The sequence below is a fragment of the Trifolium pratense genome, linkage group LG6 (genome assembly GCF_020283565.1).
Source record: "Trifolium pratense cultivar HEN17-A07 linkage group LG6, ARS_RC_1.1, whole genome shotgun sequence".
NCBI classification, from domain to species: domain Eukaryota; kingdom Viridiplantae; phylum Streptophyta; class Magnoliopsida; order Fabales; family Fabaceae; genus Trifolium; species Trifolium pratense.
The window spans coordinates 45,572,870-45,600,447 of NC_060064.1; the positions used below are offsets into that span (position 1 = coordinate 45,572,870).

The following is a 27,578-nucleotide window of genomic DNA, read 5'->3' on the forward strand; positions in this document are numbered from 1 at the left end:
AAACTTTCTATAATTAATTCTAAAACATAATTTACAAGTACATTTTTGTTGAACTCGATGGTTACAGGTAGAGTTTACGGTTCCTCCAAATAATGGAAGAAAGAACTACCCTCCTCATATTGAGAAAGCAAACATCCCAATGGAAAAAGGTGGTTATCTCATATACGGCACAGCTCATATGCATGTTGGTGCAATTAACGCAACTTTATATGGACAAGTAAGTTCATTAATTATATATAAATAATTCTATCATATTTTTATCTCAAAATATAATATTTATGATTTCGATGATATGTATGTTTCATTAAACTATGTGTGCTTGTCATGTTCCTTAACCAATAATCTTTTTTATTCTCTCTATATTATAGTAAGAATTCATTTACTTTATATCATTCTTGATCACTTCTAAATTGTGATAATATTTTGATTATTTAAGGATGGAAGGACTTTGTATACCTCAAAACCAACATATGGAAAAGGAAAGGAACCGGGAAATGAGAAAGGCTATGTTGTCGAGATGTCGGGAAGTTATCCAGAGTTAGGTTCAATCAAGATTAAAGATGGTGAAATTGTGACTGTAGAAACAAGATATAAAAGTGGCTTTCGCACTGGAGCTATGGGACATATGTATATCTGAAATTCCTGGCACACAGTGGACAGGTGTTGCTCAAGGTGTAGCAACACTTGTCTGTTGTAGACAGATGTTGTTACTAGTGCGCCAACACTTGTCTATAAACAGAGTAAATAACATAAAACAATACAAACAGTAAAGTAGATAACACACGAGAGTTGTTAACCCAGTTCAGCCTAAAGCCTACTCTGGGGGATACCAATCCAGGAATGAAGTCCACTATCAGCAGTATTACTTCGAAGCTAAACTCACCCGTTTACAACTTCTCACTTAATCACTACCCAATGATCCTTCTACCTAGGAACTCCTAGATATGAGACCCCGTCCCAATTCCTACCTTAGCAACACAGACAGCGCTGCTATTCAATTCAGACGATTACAACGATTGGAGACACACTCCTAAAAACTAGGATTCACTCTTGCTTAAAAGCTTGCGAGTAAACCACACAACAAAATAGAACAATCTCCGTACTTCAAAGCTTAGGAGAAGTTCACACTTACAACTCAATAACACTCAGGTCCTAAGCTTGCATCAATGAGATACAAGAAAGGCTCACAATTAACACTCTAAAATCCCTAAAAACACACGCTTTGTAATACACGATTTTAGATGCTTGAAACCATATGCTTGCCTTCGTATTTATAGTAGTAGAACGACTTGGGCTTCAAGACAAAATTAGGGCTTCTAGAATTGCGGCAGCAGTGATATATTTTTGAAAACAATAGTTATATTTTTGAAACCGCAAAAATATATTTTCCAAAAATATAATTCTTTTGGAAAATAAAACTAGGGTTTAGCTGCCTCATGAAACACATTAAACACGTGCGCCTTCCTCTGTAAGAAACCTTGACATAATTCTTCAAACAGATCTTCAAAAGATTCAGTAGAAAATAATAACATCCAGCTGGCGCGCGTAGAACAGAGTCAGGTGTTGTTCCAAAGTGTCACAACATTTGTCACAACACTTGGGGTCAGCACACTTGTCTCAACACTTGGCTTGAAATATGTTTTTGCAAAATGTAGCCAATCATACAAAAACCCAACAATCTCCCCCTTTGGCAAATTTTGGCTAAAACAATATTAGACCAGTGTATATAGAGATACAGTATTACCTTTCCTTCGAGTCAACATGATCACACAACTAGGAAAGAAAGTAACACACAATAAAAACTACTTCCAGAAGAACTAAGTAGTATCAGAGGCAATGCAACAGCGGAACAAAACATCTAGCCTCATGGAACAACACAAGAGAGAAATAAACTCCCAATAGTAGATGCTAAGAAGTAGGAGAAATAAACTCCTAATAGTTTAACGCGCATCCATTCATCATAAGAACAACAGGGAAAAATAAATTCCCATAAACATCTGAGAAAAATAAATTCTCAGTCATAATAGATAGTGGACTCAATAGTCAGGTGCCATAACACTTGGCACAACATTTGTCATCAAACATTTTCAGGCGATCAAGAGATAATATCACTCACACTCCCCCTGAATTCATGCAATACACACACCAGATAGAGAAAGAATATTCACTACTCCCCCTCAGTACATGCATATTACTCACACTCCCCCTCAATACGAGCATACAAACATTAGCACAACAACAGTCACCAGATGTGAGAACATCTGTCTTCACACTTGTCACACACACACACTACTCCCCCTTTTTAGCCACAATTTAGACAAACATCATGCATAGGAAATAGTAGTGTACCAGAGCATAGAGAATATCAGTTATTACAGACCATAGAGCACACACAGGTGCTAGAAATTCAGGCCCTTGCCCATAAAGGAACAACAAAAGAAACACCAAAAGTACATCAGAAAAAAAATCATAAGAAATATCAGAAATCAGATTGAAGAACTTTCATCAGAGTCCTCCATCAAATCCTCAGAACCATCCTCAGACTCACTAGCCTCTTCTCCTTCTTGTCCATTTGGCTCACCCTCAGCCATCTCAGCAGCTTCCTCAGCCTTGAGTGCCTCAATCACACGGTCTATTTTCAGCTTCCTGGCCTCAAGAGCTCTGCTGGTCTCAGTCAAGTCTGCAATCATCTGCTTCCTTGAAAGTACACCACCCTGGACAGATGTGCCAACACCTGCTGCAGCATTTGTCCCATCCAGCAGCCTCTGCTCAATCACCAACACCCCTTTCCTTTTGCAAGGAACATCAGAACTTCTCAAAATATCTGGGTGTTGCTCGAGTATTATATTGCATAGCAGAGTGGGAAGAGCAACTGGCTTCTCAACAGCATAAGTCAGGGCATGGCTTAAGGTTTCTTGAAAGAAATAAGATCCATAATCAAACTTGGCCTTGGTACCCACAGCATAGATAAACCTACCCAATCCTCTTGCCACATCACCTGAGTGGGTTGTAGGCACCCAATTATGTGCAGCAATTCTATTTAGAACAACATAAAATGGTGAGAGGGAAGTTGCAGACAACTTTGCCTTGCTTGGCCACACTTTAAATTTTCCACCAGTGAGGACCTTGCAGATTTCATTATCTGTGGCTTTCAAAGGAGCCACTTCATCAGAACTTCTTTGGAGATATTGGTTTATCACAATAGGGGAGAATTGAACACACTTTCCACGAACAAATACTTGCCTATATTCAGGACTTCTTGGATCATTACAGTTTTCAGCAACATTAATCAAAAATTCCTTAACAAGCCTGTCAAAGCACTTGTCCAAACCAACCACAGTTTTCATCAGACCTGCATACTCAAGAGCTTCTACAACACTAGGACATTCAAGAATATCAGCTTTCAAATTTCTTTCCAGAGCTAACCTTCTATGATACACAAACTTCCACCTTGCAGACCCATTTTCCAGATGAAATGAAACATTATCTAATGGAGCAGATGGAACAGATTGGGGAACCTTCTTTCTTCCTACACTCTTCCTAGATGTGCTGCCAGATGCAGCAACATCTGTCTCAGGTTCAAAATCAGAATCACTTGTTGGAGGAGCTTTTCTTTTCTTGGTCTCTGACCTAGGGACCACTTTACTGACAGGTTTTGGAGGTCCATACACAGGCTTTTTACCAGTACCCTTTCCAGCCTTAGAGGGTTTGGGTGTTTGGACAGGTGTACTAGCAGTCTCTACACCTTTATTAACCCTACTTCTAGTCCTCCTAGCCACACTAGCCTCAGAGTTTGTAGGGACAGCCTTATCACTAACAGTAGTTTCATTTTCATTAACAACTATCACCTCAGGAGTTTCATTCACAACTTTATCAGAAACAGCTTCTTTATCAGTATCCTTAGGTGGGGGACTCTCATCAGACTCAGAATAGTCCACAAGGTTCTCTTGTGCCAAAGATGTGGTAACATCTGGCACCACATTTGGCGCAGCGCCATGTGTTGCAACATTCGGCGCAACATGAGTCTCAGGAGCAGTTTTCTTAATGGACTCATTAGCAACAGGATTATTGGTCTCAGTAGAAGCACCAATATTTTCATCATCAGCAACAGGGGAGTTAGGAACACTTTTCCCCAAATTCTCAGACACAGTAGGTTTCTCTAAACCTAGGTTTTCAACAGAATTTGGAGCATCAGAGTTTTGATTAAGTGAGTTCTTACCAGATGTGTCAACATTAACCTCTGCAGCTTGTACGACAGGAGTAGCAACACCACTCGATGGAAGTGGATCAACATGCAGTTCAGACATTGTAAAAGACCTTCTCGATTCAGTTTGCGATTTCTTGCTCTTCTTCTTCGTTTTCTTAATTGAAGAGGAGGGAGATGAAGTATTTATGCTCGGTCGTGATAATTTTTCCTTCTTCGCAACTGATTTTCTCCTCATAGTTGGACTTATGGAAGGTATGGTGGTGAGAGGAACAGCATCGATTACCACCTTTTGTAGTGATGGAGTAGCATCTGACTTTGTTGGTGAAGATTTGACAGAGTTCGACATGATTTGGAATTGAAGTTTTCTGAGAAAAGACAAGATTGGAGAAATGTTGAAGCGGAAGATGGATAGTTTTTGAGCGTGAGAGAGAGAATGATTGAGGAGTAATGATTGTGGTTGATGGAGGTTGTGGGAAGTTGAATGAAAACTTCCTTGATTTGCGTGTAACTTAAAGTGATGAGAGGTAGTTACACGCATTGCCTGCTGTAACTGCTATTTGTCTTCAAAAAGGCAAATTCCAAGTTTGCCTCTTAAATTTTCAAATTGACTTGCATCTAACGCCTTAGTGAAAATGTCTGCTAACTGTTCTTCAGATGCAATGTGCTCAAGTGTAACTATTTTTTCTTCTACAAGCTCCCTTATAAAATGATGACGTATATCAATGTGCTTAGTCCTACTATGTTGAATAGGATTTTTAGAAATGTTTATAGCACTAAGATTGTCACAGTAAAGTGTCATGACATCTTGCTCCACACTATACTCTTTCAACATTTGTCTCATCCATAACAATTGAGAGCAACTACTCCCGGCTGCTATATATTCTGCCTCAGCTGTTGATAGAGACACACTATTTTGCTTCTTACTAAACCAAGATACTAGATTGTTTCCCAAGAAGAAACAAGCACCAGAGGTGCTCTTTCTATCATCAGCACTTCCGGCCCAATCTGCATCACAATATCCAATTAAGGTAGAATCATTACCATGAGTGTATAGAATTCCATAGCCACATGTTCCATTAACATATTTGAAGATCCTCTTTACTTGAGTCAGATGACTCATCTTAGGCTCAGATTGGTATCTAGCACAAACACCAACTGCAAACATGATATCAGGCCTGCTAGCTGTGAGATATAGTAAGCTCCCAATCATACTTCTATAGAGACTTTGATCCACATCAACCCCTTTCTCATCTTTGGTGAGCTTCAAGTGTGTAGGTGCAGGTGTCCTTTTGTGACTACCACCTTCCATACCAAATTTCTTCACAATGTTTCTTGCATATTTTTCTTGAGAGATAAATATGGTGTCTTCCATTTGTTTGACCTGAAGACCTAAAAAATAAGTTAGCTCACCTACAAGACTCATTTCAAATTCAGATTGCATTTGATGCACAAAATGTTCCACCATTTGTCGCGACATTCCACCAAATAAAATATCATCCACATATATCTGAGCTATCATTAGCTTCCCTTTTTCTTCTCTTACAAACAGGGTTTTATCATTACCACCCTTCTTGTATCCATGGCTGACAAGAAATTCAGTCAATCTTTCATACCATGCTCTAGGGGCTTGTTTCAATCCATAAAGTGCTTTCTTTAGTTTGTAAACATGGTTAGGAAAGCTTGGATCTACAAACCCTTTTGGTTGCTCAACATATACCTCTTCATTTAGATAGCCATTTAGGAATGCACTTTTTACATCCATTTGATATAGCTTGAATTTCAAAATGCATGCCACAGCCAAGAGTAATCTTATGGACTCCAAGCGAGCAACTGGAGCAAAAGTCTCATCAAAATCTACTCCTTCTATCTGGGTGTATCCTTGTGTTACAAGTCTGGCTTTATTTCTAGTAATATCACCATTTTCATCAGTTTTGTTCTTGTACACCCACTTTGTACCAATAACATTTATACCATCTGGTCTAGGTACTAGATCCCATACCTCACTTCTTTTGAACTGAGTTAGTTCCTCCTGCATAGCATTGATCCAGTATTCATCAGTCAAAGCTTCTTTAACATTCTTTGGTTCAATCTTTGATATGAAACATGAATTGGAAATTGCTTCTTTTGTTCTTCTTGTTGCAATTCCTTGATTTGGATTTCCAATGACAAGTTCCAGAGGATGATTCTTCTGTGTTCTAGTAGATGGTCCCTTGTTTGGTCTAGGAACCTCTGTAGTAGACTCAGAATGTTGATCAGGTTCAGGTTCAGTTTGATCATCATTAGGTGTTGGGACAGGTGTTATGACATCTGTCTCTTCAGCTGGATCTGCACTTGTTGTATCACTGTCATCAACAACAACATTAATTGATTCCATCATAGTTCTTGTTCTGGAGTTAAAAACCCTGTACGCTCTGCTGTTGGTTGAGTAACCTAAAAATATCCCCTCATCACTTTTGGGATCCAATTTTCTCCTAGGTTCTCTATCTGCCAAAATATAACATTTTGACCCAAACACATGGAAGTACTTCACAGTAGGCTTCCTATTCTTCCATAGTTCATACAATGTTGTAGCAGTACCTTTCCTTAATGTTACTCTATTGTGAATGTAACATGCTGTATTCATGGCTTCAGCCCAGAATTTGTAAGGAACATTTTTGGCATGCAACATTACTCTAGCAGATTCCTGTAAGGTTCTATTCTTTCTTTCAACCACACCATTTTGTTGAGGTGTAATTGGTGAAGAGAATTCATGAATTATTCCTTCAGCAGCACAAAAATCAGCAAATTTAGAGTTTTCAAATTCCTTACCATGGTCACTTCTGATTCTTACAATACCACAGTCTTTCTCTTTTTGAAGTTGTACACAAAGATTTTTGAATTCTTCAAAAGTCTCAGATTTTTCCCTAATGAAATTCACCCAAGTGTACCTAGAGAAGTCATCAACAATAACAAGAACATATTTCTTACCTCCAAGACTCTCAACTTGTATGGGCCCCATCAGATCCATATGTAGTAACTCAAGAACTCTAGAGGTGGACAAGTGTTGCAACTTTTGGTGCGACACTTTGGTTTGCTTCCCAATCTGACATTCACCACAGATATTGCCTTCCTGTATCTGTAAGATTGGTAGTCCTCTGACAGCTTCTTCTGATATGACTCTCTTCATGCTCTTCAGGTTAAGGTGTCCTAATTTTTGATGCCACAGCTTAACCTCTTCATTTTTAGTTAAGAAACATGTAGATACATTACCTTCTTCAAGAGGGATCCACAAGTAGCAGTTGTCTTTTGATCTAATACCCCTCATAAGGATGTCTCCTTCATTGTTGCTGACCAGACATTCATTTTTTGTAAAGTTGACTTTCATGCCTTGATCACATAGTTGGCTTATACTGATTAGATTGGCAGTTAGTCCTTTTACAAGGAGAACATTTTCAAGTTTTGGTAGACCATGATCAATCAGTCTTCCAATACCTTTGATTTCCCCCTTTGCTCCATCTCCAAATGTCACAAAACTTGTGGCATAGGATTTTACTTCCTTTAAATATTTTTCAACACCAGTCATGTGTCTAGAACAACCACTATCAAAGTACCAATCTTCTTTTGATGAGGCTCTGAGAGACGTATGGGCAATCAAACCTTTCCCACTGCTTTCAGCTGTATACTCCTTGGTATTGATTACATCATCTTTTTGCTTCCATTCCATCCTTGTTTTAGTAATGGATGGATCAGACTCTTGAGGAGCTTCACTTGGATAACCATACAATTTGTAGCAGTAAGGCCTTATGTGCCCCTTTCTTCCACAGTGATGACATCTCCATGAATGGTACCTGCTTCTTGGTCTAGGTATAAACCTAGGTCTTTGCCATCTTTGCTGATGTGGTGCCACATGTGGCAACACTTGTCTCTGCTGTCTAGGAGACAGGTGTGGCGACATCCTGTCATGCATTTTTGGAGGTGGTTGTTTATTTATCTCAGGCATATATTTCCCCTCTTTGTTGTAATCCATAATCCTATTAACATTTTTGTATTCATACCCAATACCAGTTTTGGATTTGCTAGGAACAGGCAGAGTTTCCAGGATTTCATCTAGATCACTTCCTTTGAATAGCCTAAGAACATGCTTCTTTAAATTCTCAAGATGAGAGTTTAATTCAGTTACCTCTTCATTTAGATGGGCTATTTCAGTCAAGTGTTTGATCTTGTCAGCTTCTAAGTTGATGATAGTTGCCTTCTGTTCCTCAATGATCTTTAAACTATCTTCCCATTTAGTACTAAATTCAGAGATTCTTGACATATTAGCAACTTTCTCAGTTTGCAACTTAGTGATTGTCTCTTTTTGCTCTTCAGAGACTCTGCAGACTTCTGCACTCTTCAGACACAGCTTTTTATATGATTCAGCAAGCTCATCAAAGGTTAGTTCTTCTTCACATGATTCAGTGTCAGATGTGCAAACACTTGTCAATACATGTATAGCTTTTGCAGTATCTGCTTCTCCTTCAGAATCTTCATCTGACCAAGTTACAGTTAACCCCTTCTTTTGTTTCTTCAGAAAGGTCCCACATTCACTTCTGATGTGACCAAACCCCTCACATTCATGGCATTGAACACCTTTATTTGGAGCTGATTTCTCATCTGTTACAGGTTTTCTGAAATTCCTGTAAGTGTTGCGACCAATGTCAGCTGCACCTGTCTTAGAGCGTTTGTCCATTCTCTTTAGTACCTTATTAAATTGTTTTCCCAGAAGAACCATTGCATCAGAGATGCTTTGTTCAGATTCCGTGTCACTCAGTTGATCTTCTTCCTCAGCATTTGAAACAAAGGCAATACTTTTGTTTTTCTTATCCATCTTTTCATTTGTGGCTACCTCATAGGTTTGTAGTGAACCAACTAGTTCATCTAGCTTCATATCTGTGATATCCTTTGCTTCTTCAATAGCTGTGACTTTCATGTCAAACTTCTTAGGTAGAGACCTAAGCATTTTTCTTACCAGCTTTTCTTCAGGTATCTTTTCACCCAAGGCATCAAATTGATTGTCAAAATCAAGTATGGTCATGTGAAAATCCTGAATAGTTTCATCATCATTCATTCTTAGATTCTCAAACTTAGTTGTTAGGAGTTGAAGTTTAGACATCTTCACTTTAGAGGTACCTTCATGAACAGTCTCAAGAATTGTCCAAGCTTCCTTAGCACAGACACACTTTTTGATGAGTCTGAATATGTGCTTGTCAACACCATTATATAGCGCATATAATGCTTTTGAGTTTGCAAGAGCAAGCTCATCTTCTTCTTTGGACCATTCTTCAGCAGATTTCAACTCAAGAGTTGGTTTACCATCTTTGTCCATCTTCACAGGTGGAGTCCATCCTCTCAGAATTGCCTTCCATGTCTTGCTATCAATTTGTTTTAGGAAGGCCATCATGCGGGACTTCCAATAGTCATAGTTTGAAGCGCCAACCAAGAGAGGTGGTCTGGTAACAAAACCTCCTTCTTTGTCCATCCTTGCCAGAAACGATTTCCCTGGAGCTCACCCTAAAATTCAGAACAGGGTGCCTGCTCTGATGCCAATTGAAATTCCTGGCACACAGTGGACAGGTGTTGCTCAAGGTGTAGCAACACTTGTCTGTTGTAGACAGATGTTGTTACTAGTGCGCCAACACTTGTCTATAAACAGAGTAAATAACATAAAACAATACAAACAGTAAAGTAGATAACACACGAGAGTTGTTAACCCAGTTCAGCCTAAAGCCTACTCTGGGGGATACCAATCCAGGAATGAAGTCCACTATCAGCAGTATTACTTCGAAGCTAAACTCACCCGTTTACAACTTCTCACTTAATCACTACCCAATGATCCTTCTACCTAGGAACTCCTAGATATGAGACCCCGTCCCAATTCCTACCTTAGCAACACAGACAGCGCTGCTATTCAATTCAGACGATTACAACGATTGGAGACACACTCCTAAAAACTAGGATTCACTCTTGCTTAAAAGCTTGCGAGTAAACCACACAACACAATAGAACAATCTCCGTACTTCAAAGCTTAGGAGAAGTTCACACTTACAACTCAATAACACTCAGGTCCTAAGCTTGCATCAATGAGATACAAGAAAGGCTCACAATTAACACTCTAAAATCCCTAAAAACACACGCTTTGTAATACACGATTTTAGATGCTTGAAACCATATGCTTGCCTTCGTATTTATAGTAGTAGAACGACTTGGGCTTCAAGACAAAATTAGGGCTTCTAGAATTGCGGCAGCAGTGATATATTTTTGAAAACAATAGTTATATTTTTGAAACCGCAAAAATATATTTTCCAAAAATATAATTCTTTTGGAAAATAAAACTAGGGTTTAGCTGCCTCATGAAACACATTAAACACGTGCGCCTTCCTCTGTAAGAAACCTTGACATAATTCTTCAAACAGATCTTCAAAAGATTCAGTAGAAAATAATAACATCCAGCTGGCGCGCGTAGAACAGAGTCAGGTGTTGTTCCAAAGTGTCACAACATTTGTCACAACACTTGGGGTCAGCACACTTGTCTCAACACTTGGCTTGAAATATGTTTTTGCAAAATGTAGCCAATCATACAAAAACCCAACAATATCTATTTGGCGGACCGATTACCATAAAATACATATAGATCTAATCTGGTGTAGAAATTCTATATTTTATATGTCATCAAATGATTATAATATTGAAATAAACAAGTTATTTATAAAAAGAAAATGTCAATAATTGCAAGTTTACTCCATGAGTACGGCTTTTACTTTCTAATAACATGGTTGTGTAACACACTAGTTCAATTAGGATGCAACTTAAGACACTTTGGCATTCATTAAACTTAAAACATACACTAAGACTATTTTTTTTTTTTTTTTTCATTTTTTGACTTCAAAAGCATTAATAATAGAGATAGAGATATAAGAGTGAGATCAAATTATATCGGTGTAACATTTGAGTTATGTTAACAAATAGAAATTTTATAAAATCCACCTTTGAATTGAGAGCTTATATTATATAGATCATTCATGTTCAATTTTAAATAAGTCTAAAAAAACATTAATTGTTTATGCATTTTTATTCAACATTGTTATTTTTAAAGAATCTCAAAAACATATTAACACGGTGGATTCTTTTGAGGATATATCTTCAAATTAATCATCACTCTCATGAGGAAACTCCCTGTATCTTATTCAGTTGTTTTGGAATGTGTGTATTGTTGGACCAAGTGAAAGCATCCCTATCTCATATCTAAAATCAACCAAATCATTGATCATATAATAATAGTTTTATATTTTGTCAAACAATGGAACAAAAGAACCTACGTCCTCTATCATCTACTAGATCAAAGCTAGTGACTTACCTTAAAAACCAAAAATTCTAATTATAGTAGTGACATGAAATCAAATTAATCTCAACTAGAGCACCTCCAATGGTGCACTCTTCACAATTGATTAATGTATGAGTAGAAATATAGTTTAGAAATTACGATATAAATATACACTTGCGTGAGTTTGGTTTTCACACATAAGAAGTGATAATGAGATCATATTTTTCAACTTCCACCGAGATATACGTTGGGTAATAGACTACAACATAGGTTGTAGAATCTTATTCTCCATCATGGAAAAGATTTTTATGCAATATAAAACTAATATTTAAAATGAATTTTATGGGAAACACATAAATTTCTATTATGTTTTGTAGGTGTAAAAAAAATAAAGCATGGGATAATGTATACTTTTCCATAGTATCTTTTTTATTAGATTTATATGATGACATATATATTGGATAAAAGACTCCACCATAGGTTGTAAAATCTTATTCTAAACGTTTTAGAATCTTCTGTAACTAATAAAACAATCATTTTAGAACCAAGAGTCTCCCAATAACTCTGTGTAATGAAATTTGTGTTTTCCTTTCTTTTTTGCCATTTTTATTACGTTAGTTTAAGTTCGCCTGGCGTTTTCGTTTTCTTTTCTTAAAATGAATTAATAGCTATATAAATAAAATAATATAATATATTAATTAATGTTGTTTTTACATATTCTTTTTTGATAAAATAATTTGTATAAAAAATTTAGGGTGAGGAACTGGTGCTCCGATACATTATAGGGTAGATCATAGGGCTTTAAAAGAACTAATGGGGCTCGAGCAAAAAAACTGTAGTTTCAAAACATACCTATTTACCATTAGACAAAATCTCTAGAGTTGTCTTTTTCAGAAATTTAAATTATGATATACATTTTGTGAATATAAAATACTTACAAAATTTTAAATAAAATATCACTTATTTAAATATACACACACAAATTATTGAAAGGAATGATAGTATTAAATATTTATATTTTGTATATAATTTTTATTGAACAACAACATCGATATTACAATATTAATTAATATCTATAAATAGTTAAATAGTTGTTCAAGCCACGTATTATAAACCGAATACACCCTTAACCACCCAATAGAAATATAGGCATTCAATAACCAATTTTGATTCATTGGCACCAAGTCATGTCAGATTCACATATTGTTGAGCCTTTTATATTATAAAAAGAAGCAAAATCAACCTTGATTTGCACAAAAACAAAACTTCATCACCAGAACAAAGAAAAAGATCTCCGCCATGGGGTTTATAAGTAAAGGGGCAATAGTTTTTTCATCAATACTAGTGCTTTTATCAGCCACAACATGTGCAATTGATTCAGGGGATAAATTTGAAAATAAAAATATAAAATCGGCTACTTTTATTTCTGAAATGTTTGAAGTGGGTCCCGGAAAAGTCGCATATAAAAGTTTCTATGATATTGAATTTCCAAAGGGTCATGTTGGAATAAAGAGTTTTGATGCTGAACTAGTTGATGAAAAAGGAAATTCTGTACCATTATATGAAGCATATCTACATCATTTTTTTGCTATAAAATACCATGCAATAGATTGGAATATGTCAAAAATAACCCCTAAGGATCCTTTGGAAGGTAACATTTATATTAGAAATGATGGAACATGTAATACTTATATTCTGCCACATTATTGGGGTTTGGGAGGTGAAGCACGAGGAACAAAATCAAAGATTCCAGATCCTTATGCTGTAGAGCATGACAACCCTTCAACTATTCCATCGGGATACCAAGAAAAGTGGCTCCTAAATATCATGGTTATTGATACACGTGGAACAAAAGATAGAAAACGTTGTACTGAATGTAGGTGTAACCATTTTAATTTGCCAAAGAATTTTTATAACGTCACATCTGGCATCGATGGCAAACCATTGGGTTCCAATTATAAAGGAGGACTCTTTTGTTGCCAAGATAATTTACAGTGCAAATTGAAAAAGGGTTTCGAAGCACCTACCAGAAAGCTTGCATTGAGATACAAAATAACATGGGTTGATTGGAACCAACAACAAATTCCTGTAAGATTTTATGTACTTGATTCAACTGATCGAGTTAGAAGAAATGGTTCCCAATTTATTCATGATTGTCAGGTAAGCAAGAGATTATTTAATTATTTTGTTTGTGAGATTTTTTCTTCACAAATTTTGTTTAATTTATTTCTTACTTTTAATTATAGATAACTTTTATAATGTAATGTCCAATGTAATTTTAAAGATAAAAATGAAAAGCAAAAATGCATTCATACATCAAACATCTCATAAAGAAGTGCTCAAAACACTATCCGTGAATTGTCAGAGCAGTGGTAATAGTTTTACCCGGTGATCTCATGGGATGAAGTTTAAATTCCTTCGGAATCAGAGTTTTAAAATGATCACTAACGTCAATTAAATTAAAATTGATTTCTTTTTCAATTTTTTTTTAAATTTTAAAACTTTCTATAATTAATTCTAAAACATAATTTACAAGTACAGTTTTGTTGAACTCGATGGTTACAGGTAGAGTTTACGGTTCCTCCAAATAATGGAAGAAAGAACTACCCTCCTCATATTGAGAAAGCAAACATCCCAATGGAAAAAGGTGGTTATCTCATATACGGCACAACTCATATGCATGTTGGTGCAATTAACGCAACTTTATATGGACAAGTAAGTTCATTAATTATATATAAATAATTCTATCATATTTTTATCTCAAAATATAATATTTATGATTTCGATGATATGTATGTTTCATTAAACTATGTGTGCTTGTCATGTTCCTTAACCAATAATCTTTTTTATTCTCTCTATATTATGGTAAGAATTCATTTACTTTATATCATTCTTGATCACTTCTAAATTGTGATAATATTTTGATTATTTAAGGATGGAAGGACTTTGTATACCTCAAAACCAACATATGGAAAAGGAAAGGAACCGGGAAATGAGAAAGGCTATGTTGTCGAGATGTCGGGAAGTTATCCAGAGTTAGGTTCAATCAAGATTAAAGATGGTGAAATTGTGACTGTAGAAACAAGATATAAAAGTGGCTTTCGCACTGGAGCTATGGGACATATGTATATCTATTTGGCGGACCGATTACCATAAAATACATATAGATCTAATCTGGTGTAGAAATTCTATATTTTATATGTCATCAAATGATTATAATATTGAAATAAACAAGTTATTTATAAAAAGAAAATGTCAATAATTGCAAGTTTACTCCATGAGTACGGCTTTTACTTTCTAATAACATGGTTGTGTAACACACTAGTTCAATTAGGATGCAACTTAAGACACTTTGGCATTCATTAAACTTAAAACATACACTAAGACTATTTTTTTTTTTTTTTTTTCATTTTTTGACTTCAAAAGCATTAATAATAGAGATAGAGATATAAGAGTGAGATCAAATTATATCGGTGTAACATTTGAGTTATGTTAACAAATAGAAATTTTATAAAATCCACCTTTGAATTGAGAGCTTATATTATATAGATCATTCATGTTCAATTTAAATAAGTCTAAAAAAACATTAATTGTTTATGCATTTTTATTCAACATCGTTATTTTTAAAGAATCTCAAAAACATATTAACACGGTGGATTCTTTTGAGGATATATCTTCAAATTAATCATCACTCTCATGAGGAAACTCCCTGTATCTTATTCAGTTGTTTTGGAATGTGTGTATTGTTGGACCAAGTGAAAGCATCCCTATCTCATATCTAAAATCAACCAAATCATTGATCATATAATAATAGTTTTATATTTCGTCAAACAATGGAACAAAAGAACCTACGTCCTCTATCATCTACTAGATCAAAGCTAGTGACTTACCTTAAAAACCTATAATTCTAATTATAGTAGTGACATGAAATCAAATTAATCTCAACTAGAGCACCTCCAATGGTGCACTCTTCACAATTGATTAATGTATGAGTATAAATATAGTTTAGAAATTACGAAATAAATATACACTTGCGTGAGTTTGGTTTTCACACATAAGAAGTGATAATGAGATCATATTTTTCAACTTCCACCGAGATATACGTTGGGTAATAGACTACAACATAGGTTGTAGAATCTTATTCTCCATCATGGAAAAGATTTTTATGCAATATAAAACTAATATTTAAAATGAATTTTATGGGAAACACATAAATTTCTCTTATGTTTTGTAGGTGTAAAAAAAATAAAGCATGGGATAATGTATACTTTTCCATAGTATCTTTTTTATTAGATTTATATGATGATATATATATTGGATAAAAGACTGCACCATAGGTTGTAAAATCTTATTCTAAACGTTTTAGAATCTTCTGTAACTAATAAAACAATCATTTTAGAACCTAGAGTCTCCCAATAACTCTGTGTAATGAAATTTGTGTTTTCCTTTCTTTTTTGCCATTTTTATTACGTTAGTTTAAGTTCGCCTGGCGTTTTCGTTTTCTTTTCTTAAAATGAATTAATAGCTATATAAATAAAATAATATAATATATTAATTAATGTTGTTTTTACATATTCTTTTTTGATAAAATAATTTGTATAAAAAATTTAGGGTGAGGAACTGGTGCTCCGATACATTATAGGGTAGATCATAGGGCTTTAAAAGAACTAATGGGGCTCGAGCAAAAAAACTGTAGTTTCAAAACATACCTATTTACCATTAGACAAAATCTCTAGAGTTGTCTTTTTCAGAAATTTAAATTATGATATACATTTTGTGAATATAAAATACTTACAAAATTTTAAATAAAATATCACTTATTTAAATATACACACACAAATTATTGAAAGGAATGATAGTATTAAATATTTATATTTTGTATATAATTTTTATTGAACAACAACATCGATATTACAATATTAATTAATATCTATAAATAGTTAAATAGTTGTTCAAGCCACGTATTATAAACCGAATACACCCTTAACCACCCAATAGAAATATAGGCATTCAATAACCAATTTTGATTTATTGGCACCAAGTCATGTCAGATTCACATATTGTTGAGCCTTTTATATTATAAAAAGAAGCAAAATCAACCTTGATTTGCACAAAAACAAAACTTCATCACCAGAACAAAGAAAAAGATCTCCGCCATGGGGTTTATAAGTAAAGGGGCAATAGTTTTTTCATCAATACTAGTGCTTTTATCAGCCACAACATGTGCAATTGATTCAGGGGATAAATTTGAAAATAAAAATATAAAATCGGCTACTTTTATTTCTGAAATGTTTGAAGTGGGTCCCGGAAAAGTCGCATATAAAAGTTTCTATGATATTGAATTTCCAAAGGGTCATGTTGGAATAAAGAGTTTTGATGCTGAACTAGTTGATGAAAAAGGAAATTCTGTACCATTATATGAAGCATATCTACATCATTTTTTTGCTATAAAATACCATGCAATAGATTGGAATATGTCAAAAATAACCCCTAAGGATCCTTTGGAAGGTAACATTTATATTAGAAATGATGGAACATGTAATACTTATATTCTGCCACATTATTGGGGTTTGGGAGGTGAAGCACGAGGAACAAAATCAAAGATTCCAGATCCTTATGCTGTAGAGCATGGCAACCCTTCAACTATTCCATCGGGATACCAAGAAAAGTGGCTCCTAAATATCATGGTTATTGATACACGTGGAACAAAAGATAGAAAACGTTGTACTGAATGTAGGTGTAACCATTTTAATTTGCCAAAGAATTTTTATAACGTCACATCTGGCATCGATGGCAAACCATTGGGTTCCAATTATAAAGGAGGACTCTTTTGTTGCCAAGATAATTTACAGTGCAAATTGAAAAAGGGTTTCGAAGCACCTACCAGAAAGCTTGCATTGAGATACAAAATAACATGGGTTGATTGGAACCAACAACAAATTCCTGTAAGATTTTATGTACTTGATTCAACTGATCGAGTTAGAAGAAATGGTTCCCAATTTATTCATGATTGTCAGGTAAGCAAGAGATTATTTAATTATTTTGTTTGTGAGATTTTTTCTTCACAAATTTTGTTTAATTTATTTCTTACTTTTAATTATAGATAACTTTTATAATGTAATGTCCAATGTAATTTTAAAGATAAAAATGAAAAGCAAAAATGCATTCATACATCAAACATCTCATAAAGAAGTGCTCAAAACACTATCCGTGAATTGTCAGAGCAGTGGTAATAGTTTTACCCAGTGATCTCATGGGATGAAGTTTAAATTCCTTCGGAATCAGAGTTTTAAAATGATCACTAACGTCAATTAAATTAAAATTGATTTCTTTTTCAATTTTTTTTTAAATTTTAAAACTTTCTATAATTAATTCTAAAACATAATTTACAAGTACATTTTTGTTGAACTCGATGGTTACAGGTAGAGTTTACGGTTCCTCCAAATAATGGAAGAAAGAACTACCCTCCTCATATTGAGAAAGCAAACATCCCAATGGAAAAAGGTGGTTATCTCATATACGGCACAACTCATATGCATGTTGGTGCAATTAACGCAACTTTATATGGACAAGTAAGTTCATTAATTATATATAAATAATTCTATCATATTTTTATCTCAAAATATAATATTTATGATTTCGATGATATGTATGTTTCATTAAACTATGTGTGCTTGTCATGTTCCTTAACCAATAATCTTTTTTATTCTCTCTATATTATGGTAAGAATTCATTTACTTTATATCATTCTTGATCACTTCTAAATTGTGATAATATTTTGATTATTTAAGGATGGAAGGACTTTGTATACCTCAAAACCAACATATGGAAAAGGAAAGGAACCGGGAAATGAGAAAGGCTATGTTGTCGAGATGTCGGGAAGTTATCCAGAGTTAGGTTCAATCAAGATTAAAGATGGTGAAATTGTGACTGTAGAAACAAGATATAAAAGTGGCTTTCGCACTGGAGCTATGGGACATATGTATATCTATTTGGCGGACCGATTACCATAAAATACATATAGATCTAATCTGGTGTAGAAATTCTATATTTTATATGTCATCAAATGATTATAATATTGAAATAAACAAGTTATTTATAAAAAGAAAATGTCAATAATTGCAAGTTTACTCCATGAGTACGGCTTTTACTTTCTAATAACATGGTTGTGTAACACACTAGTTCAATTAGGATGCAACTTAAGACACTTTGGCATTCATTAAACTTAAAACATACACTAAGACTATTTTTTTTTTTTTTTTTTTTTCATTTTTTGACTTCAAAAGCATTAATAATAGAGATAGAGATATAAGAGTGAGATCAAATTATATCGGTGTAACATTTGAGTTATGTTAACAAATAGAAATTTTATAAAATCCACCTTTGAATTGAGAGCTTATATTATATAGATCATTCATGTTCAATTTAAATAAGTCTAAAAAAACATTAATTGTTTATGCATTTTTATTCAACATCGTTATTTTTAAAGAATCTCAAAAACATATTAACACGGTGGATTCTTTTGAGGATATATCTTCAAATTAATCATCACTCTCATGAGGAAACTCCCTGTATCTTATTCAGTTGTTTTGGAATGTGTGTATTGTTGGACCAAGTGAAAGCATCCCTATCTCATATCTAAAATCAACCAAATCATTGATCATATAATAATAGTTTTATATTTCGTCAAACAATGGAACAAAAGAACCTACGTCCTCTATCATCTACTAGATCAAAGCTAGTGACTTACCTTAAAAACCTATAATTCTAATTATAGTAGTGACATGAAATCAAATTAATCTCAACTAGAGCACCTCCAATGGTGCACTCTTCACAATTGATTAATGTATGAGTATAAATATAGTTTAGAAATTACGAAATAAATATACACTTGCGTGAGTTTGGTTTTCACACATAAGAAGTGATAATGAGATCATATTTTTCAACTTCCACCGAGATATACGTTGGGTAATAGACTACAACATAGGTTCTAGAATCTTATTCTCCATCATGGAAAAGATTTTTATGCAATATAAAACTAATATTTAAAATGAATTTTATGGGAAACACATAAATTTCTCTTATGTTTTGTAGGTGTAAAAAAAATAAAGCATGGGATAATGTATACTTTTCCATAGTATCTTTTTTATTAGATTTATATGATGACATATATATTGGATAAAAGATGTAACGACCCGATTTTTAGTAAATCGATATTTTATATATTTGCATATATTTTGGGTTAGTGTTAAATATTTATTTACGCGACCTATTATTATTTATCGCGAACATAAGTTTGTGAGCGAAACCTTTGCCATGTTAGTGGGCTTGGGTGTGTGAGAGCTTAATGGGCTTAGGCTATTGGGCTTGGTTCATGAACCATGGAGAGTAGTATAAGTAGCAAGTCAAAACCATGAATAGTATCACAATTCATTTTTCATGAGAAGTTAAAGTTTGTGAGCTTAGAAGCAAAGCAAGAACCCTAGGAGAGCAAGGAGAAGAACTCGAGCAAGGAGAAGAGTTAGAGACCAAGAATCATCCTTCAATCTAAGGTGAGAGTGGTTAAGCATAAGCTTGGGTGATCCAAGAGAGGGGAGGTGTCTAGCCTCCATTCCTGAACTCTCTCATCCAATTTCTTTGGGGTTTGGGTGAAGTTTCTTTATCATAAACATGTCTTTTCATCTTAGTATGCTTAATGAACATCTAGGAGGGAATATGTATATGTTTGATGATGGTTTTGCATGTTTATGCAACTTTGCTTATTTTGCAAGAAATTGACATGATTTTGCATGTGTGATGTGTTTTGGTGTTTTTGATTGTTGATTCATGTATATATGTATGGTATATACATGATTGATCACTTGTTATGCATTTATAACATGTCTAGATGTATTTTTGAGTTGATTTGAGGTTAAACCGCCTTAGATAACTCAAGAACAGATATTCTGTTCTGGTGTAGTTCGCTAAGCGACCAAGAGTTCGCTGCAGCGAACATGTTCGCTGAAGCTCGCCAAAGCTCGCCATGAGCAGGTGACTTCCTGGTGAGGTTCGCCAAGTCTCGCTAAGGCTTCGCTTAGCGAAGGCCTCAGTGACAGCAATTTTTGCTGATGTTTGTTAAGTGTGTGTATCCATGTATTTGGTTGCGTTTTGGTTTGGAATTATTATATGTTTAATAATTGTGTTGTGTAATGGCATTTATATAAAATGTCAAAGAAGTATATGTATTTTTGTATATCGGGTTGTCCGATAAAGAAGAATATCAGTTTGTCTGATAAAGAAGTTTAATGGATTATGTTATCCATGTTGTGAGCAGTAGCTTCGTGCTAAGTGATTATCATATGTTTGGTAAATGCATGGCATTCATAAACTCATGCATTATTTAGGGATATCAGATTCGTCTGATAAAGAAGGATATTGGACTTGTCCAATAAAGAAGAATATCAATGGTAAGTTCCTTGATAAAGAAGATGGTACCACATGCATTAGTCGTGTCTAGGTTGGCATGACATTGAATGTTTGGCATTAGTCGCATTTGAGTAAATGTGCAATTATGTGTTATGTGTTATGTGAGTTCTTTGTGTTGTCCGAGATGACGTGAAACTATCTGGTTGTGTATTTGTGAGTATGTGTTATCTGGTTGTGTATTTGTGAGTATGTGTTATTTGGTGTATTGCTTATGGAAGCATGTGTGTGAGTTAGTAATACGTGATAGGTTGAATATAGGTGCGTTTCTATATTCGTATGTATGTGATTATGTTTACTAACTCTCTACCTATTTGTTATGTGCTGGACCTTTTGGGGTTCAGGTATTCAGGTCGTGGTTTCGATCGAGCTTTAGCTGTAGATCGTTTTGGTGTGGAGCACTTTTGGTGAGGAGCTAGTGTAGGCTACCTTTGTATAGTTTTGTTAAGTTAGTTTGGTTGAGATGTATATTAGTGCTCTGGTATGTTGTAACATCGAGTCGGGGATCGTTTGTATTCCGTCGTATATCGATGTGAACATCTTAACTTATGTTTTATGTTAATGAATTATCTTTTGAACTATTTTGTTCATTGCTTTGAAAATCCTTTATGTTATGTTTTCCGCTGCGACGTTTCGTGTCATGTGCACGATCGTTTTGAAAATGTTTTTCCGTAGCGCTCCGGCTACTTATCTTTAAAAAGTTTTTAAGATCACGTTTTTAAGGGTAGTTAGTTCGGGGTGTTACAATAGTTGGTATCAGAGCAGGTCGGTTCATGTGAGCCATAAGGATTTTCTTTCTCTTGTATGAAGCATGTGTTGGGTACACTGTTAATACATTCTAACGTCGAGTTGTGATTCGTTCAGGAATCATGGCTGCTGCTAGGACCAACGCTCAGATTGCACAAGCTTTGACTGCTTTGACTACATTGGTGGTAAGGGATAATGACCCGGGAAGGGATAGTGAGAAAAGATTGGAAAGGTTTATGTCGCATAAACCAACTCTGTTTACCGGGGGCTATAACCCGGAGGAAGCTATCAAGTGGTTAGATGAGGTTGAGATCATCTTTGAAGCAATGAGTTGTTCTGAGGAGAACAAGACTACTTTGGGAACTTATGCCCTTAGAGAGGAGGCAATCGTTTGGTGGAGGAACGTGAGACTCAGGATAGGAGTGGACGGTGTTGCTATCGTTTGGGAAACTTTCAAAAGGGAATTTTTAAGGAAGTACTTTCCGGCAGATGTGAAGAATAAGAAAGTGATCGAGTTCATGGAGCTCAAGCAAGGAAATTTATCGGTCGCCGAGTATACGGCTAAGTTTGAAGCTTTGTGTGTGTTTAGTCCGCACTACAACACGGTGGAAGCCGAAGAGGATAAGTGTGTCAAGTTCGAGAGTGGACTTCGTCCGGATATCAAGCTTTTGATTGGATTTTCTGAAATCAGGGATTTTCCGACCCTTATGACCAAGGCAAGGATTTGTGATGAAGATAGCAAAGCCAAGACCAACTACTATAAGGTTCTGAATGATAGGAAAGGAAAAGGTTTGGATCGTGGTAAGCCGTATGAGAACAAGGGCAATGGAAATGGAAAGAAGAAGCAAGGAAGTGGAAGTTGTTATAAATGTGGAGAGCGGGGTCATATGTCATATGATTGCCCGAGGAAAAGCGACAAGTGTTTCAATTGTGGACAGTTTGGGCACAAGGCCGATGCTTGTCGGGTGAAAGTGTTTTGTTTCAATTGTGGCGAGGAAGGTCACAAGAGTCCGGTATGCAAGAAACCGAAGATGCCGCGTTGAGGGTTCGTTCTCTATTTTATCTCTTAGGTAATTTCGAGGTCGAAATTCTTTTAAGGGGGGTAGAGTTGTAACGACCCGATTTTTAGTAAATCGATATTTTATATATTTGCATATATTTTGGGTTAGTGTTAAATATTTATTTACGCGACCTATTATTATTTATCGCGAACATAAGTTTGTGAGCGAAACCTTTGCCATGTTAGTGGGCTTGGGTGTGTGAGAGCTTAATGGGCTTAGGCTATTGGGCTTGGTTCATGAACCATGGAGAGTAGTATAAGTAGCAAGTCAAAACCATGAATAGTATCACAATTCATTTTTCATGAGAAGTTAAAGTTTGTGAGCTTAGAAGCAAAGCAAGAACCCTAGGAGAGCAAGGAGAAGAACTCGAGCAAGGAGAAGAGTTAGAGACCAAGAATCATCCTTCAATCTAAGGTGAGAGTGGTTAAGCATAAGCTTGGGTGATCCAAGAGAGGGGAGGTGTCTAGCCTCCATTCCTGAACTCTCTCATCCAATTTCTTTGGGGTTTGGGTGAAGTTTCTTTATCATAAACATGTCTTTTCATCTTAGTATGCTTAATGAACATCTAGGAGGGAATATGTATATGTTTGATGATGGTTTTGCATGTTTATGCAACTTTGCTTATTTTGCAAGAAATTGACATGATTTTGCATGTGTGATGTGTTTTGGTGTTTTTGATTGTTGATTCATGTATATATGTATGGTATATACATGATTGATCACTTGTTATGCATTTATAACATGTCTAGATGTATTTTTGAGTTGATTTGAGGTTAAACCGCCTTAGATAACTCAAGAACAGATATTCTGTTCTGGTGTAGTTCGCTAAGCGACCAAGAGTTCGCTGCAGCGAACATGTTCGCTGAAGCTCGCCAAAGCTCGCCATGAGCAGGTGACTTCCTGGTGAGGTTCGCCAAGTCTCGCTAAGGCTTCGCTTAGCGAAGGCCTCAGTGACAGCAATTTTTGCTGATGTTTGTTAAGTGTGTGTATCCATGTATTTGGTTGCGTTTTGGTTTGGAATTATTATATGTTTAATAATTGTGTTGTGTAATGGCATTTATATAAAATGTCAAAGAAGTATATGTATTTTTGTATATCGGGTTGTCCGATAAAGAAGAATATCAGTTTGTCTGATAAAGAAGTTTAATGGATTATGTTATCCATGTTGTGAGCAGTAGCTTCGTGCTAAGTGATTATCATATGTTTGGTAAATGCATGGCATTCATAAACTCATGCATTATTTAGGGATATCAGATTCGTCTGATAAAGAAGGATATTGGACTTGTCCAATAAAGAAGAATATCAATGGTAAGTTCCTTGATAAAGAAGATGGTACCACATGCATTAGTCGTGTCTAGGTTGGCATGACATTGAATGTTTGGCATTAGTCGCATTTGAGTAAATGTGCAATTATGTGTTATGTGTTATGTGAGTTCTTTGTGTTGTCCGAGATGACGTGAAACTATCTGGTTGTGTATTTGTGAGTATGTGTTATCTGGTTGTGTATTTGTGAGTATGTGTTATTTGGTGTATTGCTTATGGAAGCATGTGTGTGAGTTAGTAATACGTGATAGGTTGAATATAGGTGCGTTTCTATATTCGTATGTATGTGATTATGTTTACTAACTCTCTACCTATTTGTTATGTGCTGGACCTTTGGGGGTTCAGGTATTCAGGTCGTGGTTTCGATCGAGCTTTAGCTGTAGATCGTTTTGGTGTGGAGCACTTTTGGTGAGGAGCTAGTGTAGGCTACCTTTGTATAGTTTTGTTAAGTTAGTTTGGTTGAGATGTATATTAGTGCTCTGGTATGTTGTAACATCGAGTCGGGGATCGTTTGTATTCCGTCGTATATCGATGTGAACATCTTAACTTATGTTTTATGTTAATGAATTATCTTTTGAACTATTTTGTTCATTGCTTTGAAAATCCTTTATGTTATGTTTTCCGCTGCGACGTTTCGTGTCATGTGCACGATCGTTTTGAAAATGTTTTTCCGTAGCGCTCCGGCTACTTATCTTTAAAAAGTTTTTAAGATCACGTTTTTAAGGGTAGTTAGTTCGGGGTGTTACAAAAGACTCCACCATAGGTTGTAAAATCTTATTCTAAACGTTTTAGAATCTTCTGTAACTAATAAAACAATCATTTTAGAACCAAGAGTCTCCCAATAACTCTGTGTAATGAAATTTGTGTTTTCCTTTCTTTTTTGCCATTTTTATTACGTTAGTTTAAGTTCGCCTGGCGTTTTCGTTTTCTTTTCTTAAAATGAATTAATAGCTATATAAATAAAATAATATAATATATTAATTAATGTTGTTTTTACATATTCTTTTTTGATAAAATAATTTGTATAAAAAATTTAGGGTGAGGAACTGGTGCTCCGATACATTATAGGGTAGATCATAGGGCTTTAAAAGAACTAATGGGGCTCGAGCAAAAAAACTGTAGTTTCAAAACATACCTATTTACCATTAGACAAAATCTCTAGAGTTGTCTTTTTCAGAAATTTAAATTATGATATACATTTTGTGAATATAAAATACTTACAAAATTTTAAATAAAATATCACTTATTTAAATATACACACACAAATTATTGAAAGGAATGATAGTATTAAATATTTATATTTTGTATATAATTTTTATTGAACAACAACATCGATATTACAATATTAATTAATATCTATAAATAGTTAAATAGTTGTTCAAGCCACGTATTATAAACCGAATACACCCTTAACCACCCAATAGAAATATAGGCATTCAATAACCAATTTTGATTCATTGGCAGCAAGTCATGTCAGATTCACATATTGTTGAGCCTTTTATATTATAAAAAGAAGCAAAATCAACCTTGATTTGCACAAAAACAAAACTTCATCACCAGAACAAAGAAAAAGATCTCCGCCATGGGGTTTATAAGTAAAGGGGCAATAGTTTTTTCATCAATACTAGTGCTTTTATCAGCCACAACATGTGCAATTGATTCAGGGGATAAATTTGAAAATAAAAATATAAAATCGGCTACTTTTATTTCTGAAATGTTTGAAGTGGGTCCCGGAAAAGTCGCATATAAAAGTTTCTATGATATTGAATTTCCAAAGGGTCATGTTGGAATAAAGAGTTTTGATGCTGAACTAGTTGATGAAAAAGGAAATTCTGTACCATTATATGAAGCATATCTACATCATTTTTTTGCTATAAAATACCATGCAATAGATTGGAATATGTCAAAAATAACCCCTAAGGATCCTTTGGAAGGTAACATTTATATTAGAAATGATGGAACATGTAATACTTATATTCTGCCACATTATTGGGGTTTGGGAGGTGAAGCACGAGGAACAAAATCAAAGATTCCAGAGCCTTATGCTGTAGAGCATGGCAACCCTTCAACTATTCCATCGGGATACCAAGAAAAGTGGCTCCTAAATATCATGGTTATTGATACACGTGGAACAAAAGATAGAAAACGTTGTACTGAATGTAGGTGTAACCATTTTAATTTGCCAAAGAATTTTTATAACGTCACATCTGGCATCGATGGCAAACCATTGGGTTCCAATTATAAAGGAGGACTCTTTTGTTGCCAAGATAATTTACAGTGCAAATTGAAAAAGGGTTTCGAAGCACCTACCAGAAAGCTTGCATTGAGATACAAAATAACATGGGTTGATTGGAACCAACAACAAATTCCTGTAAGATTTTATGTACTTGATTCAACTGATCGAGTTAGAAGAAATGGTTCCCAATTTATTCATGATTGTCAGGTAAGCAAGAGATTATTTAATTATTTTGTTTGTGAGATTTTTTCTTCACAAATTTTGTTTAATTTATTTCTTACTTTTAATTATAGATAACTTTTATAATGTAATGTCCAATGTAATTTTAAAGATAAAAATGAAAAGCAAAAATGCATTCATACATCAAACATCTCATAAAGAAGTGCTCAAAACACTATCCGTGAATTGTCAGAGCAGTGGTAATAGTTTTACCCAGTGATCTCATGGGATGAAGTTTAAATTCCTTCGGAATCAGAGTTTTAAAATGATCACTAACGTCAATTAAATTAAAATTGATTTCTTTTTCAATTTTTTTTTAAATTTTAAAACTTTCTATAATTAATTCTAAAACATAATTTACAAGTACATTTTTGTTGAACTCGATGGTTACAGGTAGAGTTTACGGTTCCTCCAAATAATGGAAGAAAGAACTACCCTCCTCATATTGAGAAAGCAAACATCCCAATGGAAAAAGGTGGTTATCTCATATACGGCACAGCTCATATGCATGTTGGTGCAATTAACACAACTTTATATGGACAAGTAAGTTCATTAATTATATATAAATAATTCTATCATATTTTTATCTCAAAATATAATATTTATGATTTCGATGATATGTATGTTTCATTAAACTATGTGTGCTTGTCATGTTCCTTAACCAATAATCTTTTTTATTCTCTCTATATTATGGTAAGAATTCATTTACTTTATATCATTCTTGATCACTTCTAAATTGTGATAATATTTTGATTATTTAAGGATGGAAGGACTTTGTATACCTCAAAACCAACATATGGAAAAGGAAAGGAACCGGGAAATGAGAAAGGCTATGTTGTCGAGATGTCGGGAAGTTATCCAGAGTTAGGTTCAATCAAGATTAAAGATGGTGAAATTGTGACTGTAGAAACAAGATATAAAAGTGGCTTTCGCACTGGAGCTATGGGACATATGTATATCTATTTGGCGGACCGATTACCATAA

The 27,578-nt window shown here is 34.7% G+C and overlaps 3 protein-coding genes across 3 annotated transcripts; all 3 read left to right on the forward strand.

Moving 5' to 3' along the window:
- The first annotated feature begins 12,845 nt into the window (after nucleotides 1–12,845).
- Nucleotides 12,846–14,702, forward strand: LOC123892386. The gene is made up of 3 exons (XM_045942171.1): nucleotides 12,846–13,706; nucleotides 14,112–14,261; nucleotides 14,481–14,702. Exons 1-3 carry the CDS (start codon nucleotides 12,846–12,848, stop codon nucleotides 14,700–14,702), a joined length of 1,233 nt encoding a protein of 410 aa, XP_045798127.1.
- A 2,000-nt stretch (nucleotides 14,703–16,702) lies between these two features.
- Nucleotides 16,703–18,559, forward strand: LOC123892387. Its single transcript, XM_045942172.1, has 3 exons — nucleotides 16,703–17,563; nucleotides 18,005–18,118; nucleotides 18,338–18,559. Exons 1-3 carry the CDS (start codon nucleotides 16,703–16,705, stop codon nucleotides 18,557–18,559), a joined length of 1,197 nt encoding a protein of 398 aa, XP_045798128.1.
- A 7,162-nt stretch (nucleotides 18,560–25,721) lies between these two features.
- LOC123892388 lies at nucleotides 25,722–27,578 on the forward strand. Its single transcript, XM_045942173.1, has 3 exons — nucleotides 25,722–26,582; nucleotides 26,988–27,137; nucleotides 27,357–27,578. Exons 1-3 carry the CDS (start codon nucleotides 25,722–25,724, stop codon nucleotides 27,576–27,578), a joined length of 1,233 nt encoding a protein of 410 aa, XP_045798129.1.

Bases quoted from the DNA above. Each gene is read 5' to 3' on its own strand.
- LOC123892387 (XM_045942172.1), top strand. From the start codon at position 16,703: ATGGGGTTTATAAGTAAAGGGGCAATAGTTTTTTCATCAATACTAGTG. The intron at 17,564-18,004 runs GTAAGCAAGAGA...AATGGAAGAAAG, and splicing joins AATTTATTCATGATTGTCAG to AACTACCCTCCTCATATTGA. The intron at 18,119-18,337 runs GTAAGTTCATTA...TGATTATTTAAG, and splicing joins ACGCAACTTTATATGGACAA to GATGGAAGGACTTTGTATAC.
- LOC123892386 (XM_045942171.1), top strand. From the start codon at position 12,846: ATGGGGTTTATAAGTAAAGGGGCAATAGTTTTTTCATCAATACTAGTG. The intron at 13,707-14,111 runs GTAAGCAAGAGA...CGATGGTTACAG, and splicing joins AATTTATTCATGATTGTCAG to GTAGAGTTTACGGTTCCTCC. The intron at 14,262-14,480 runs GTAAGTTCATTA...TGATTATTTAAG, and splicing joins ACGCAACTTTATATGGACAA to GATGGAAGGACTTTGTATAC.
- LOC123892388 (XM_045942173.1), top strand. From the start codon at position 25,722: ATGGGGTTTATAAGTAAAGGGGCAATAGTTTTTTCATCAATACTAGTG. The intron at 26,583-26,987 runs GTAAGCAAGAGA...CGATGGTTACAG, and splicing joins AATTTATTCATGATTGTCAG to GTAGAGTTTACGGTTCCTCC. The intron at 27,138-27,356 runs GTAAGTTCATTA...TGATTATTTAAG, and splicing joins ACACAACTTTATATGGACAA to GATGGAAGGACTTTGTATAC.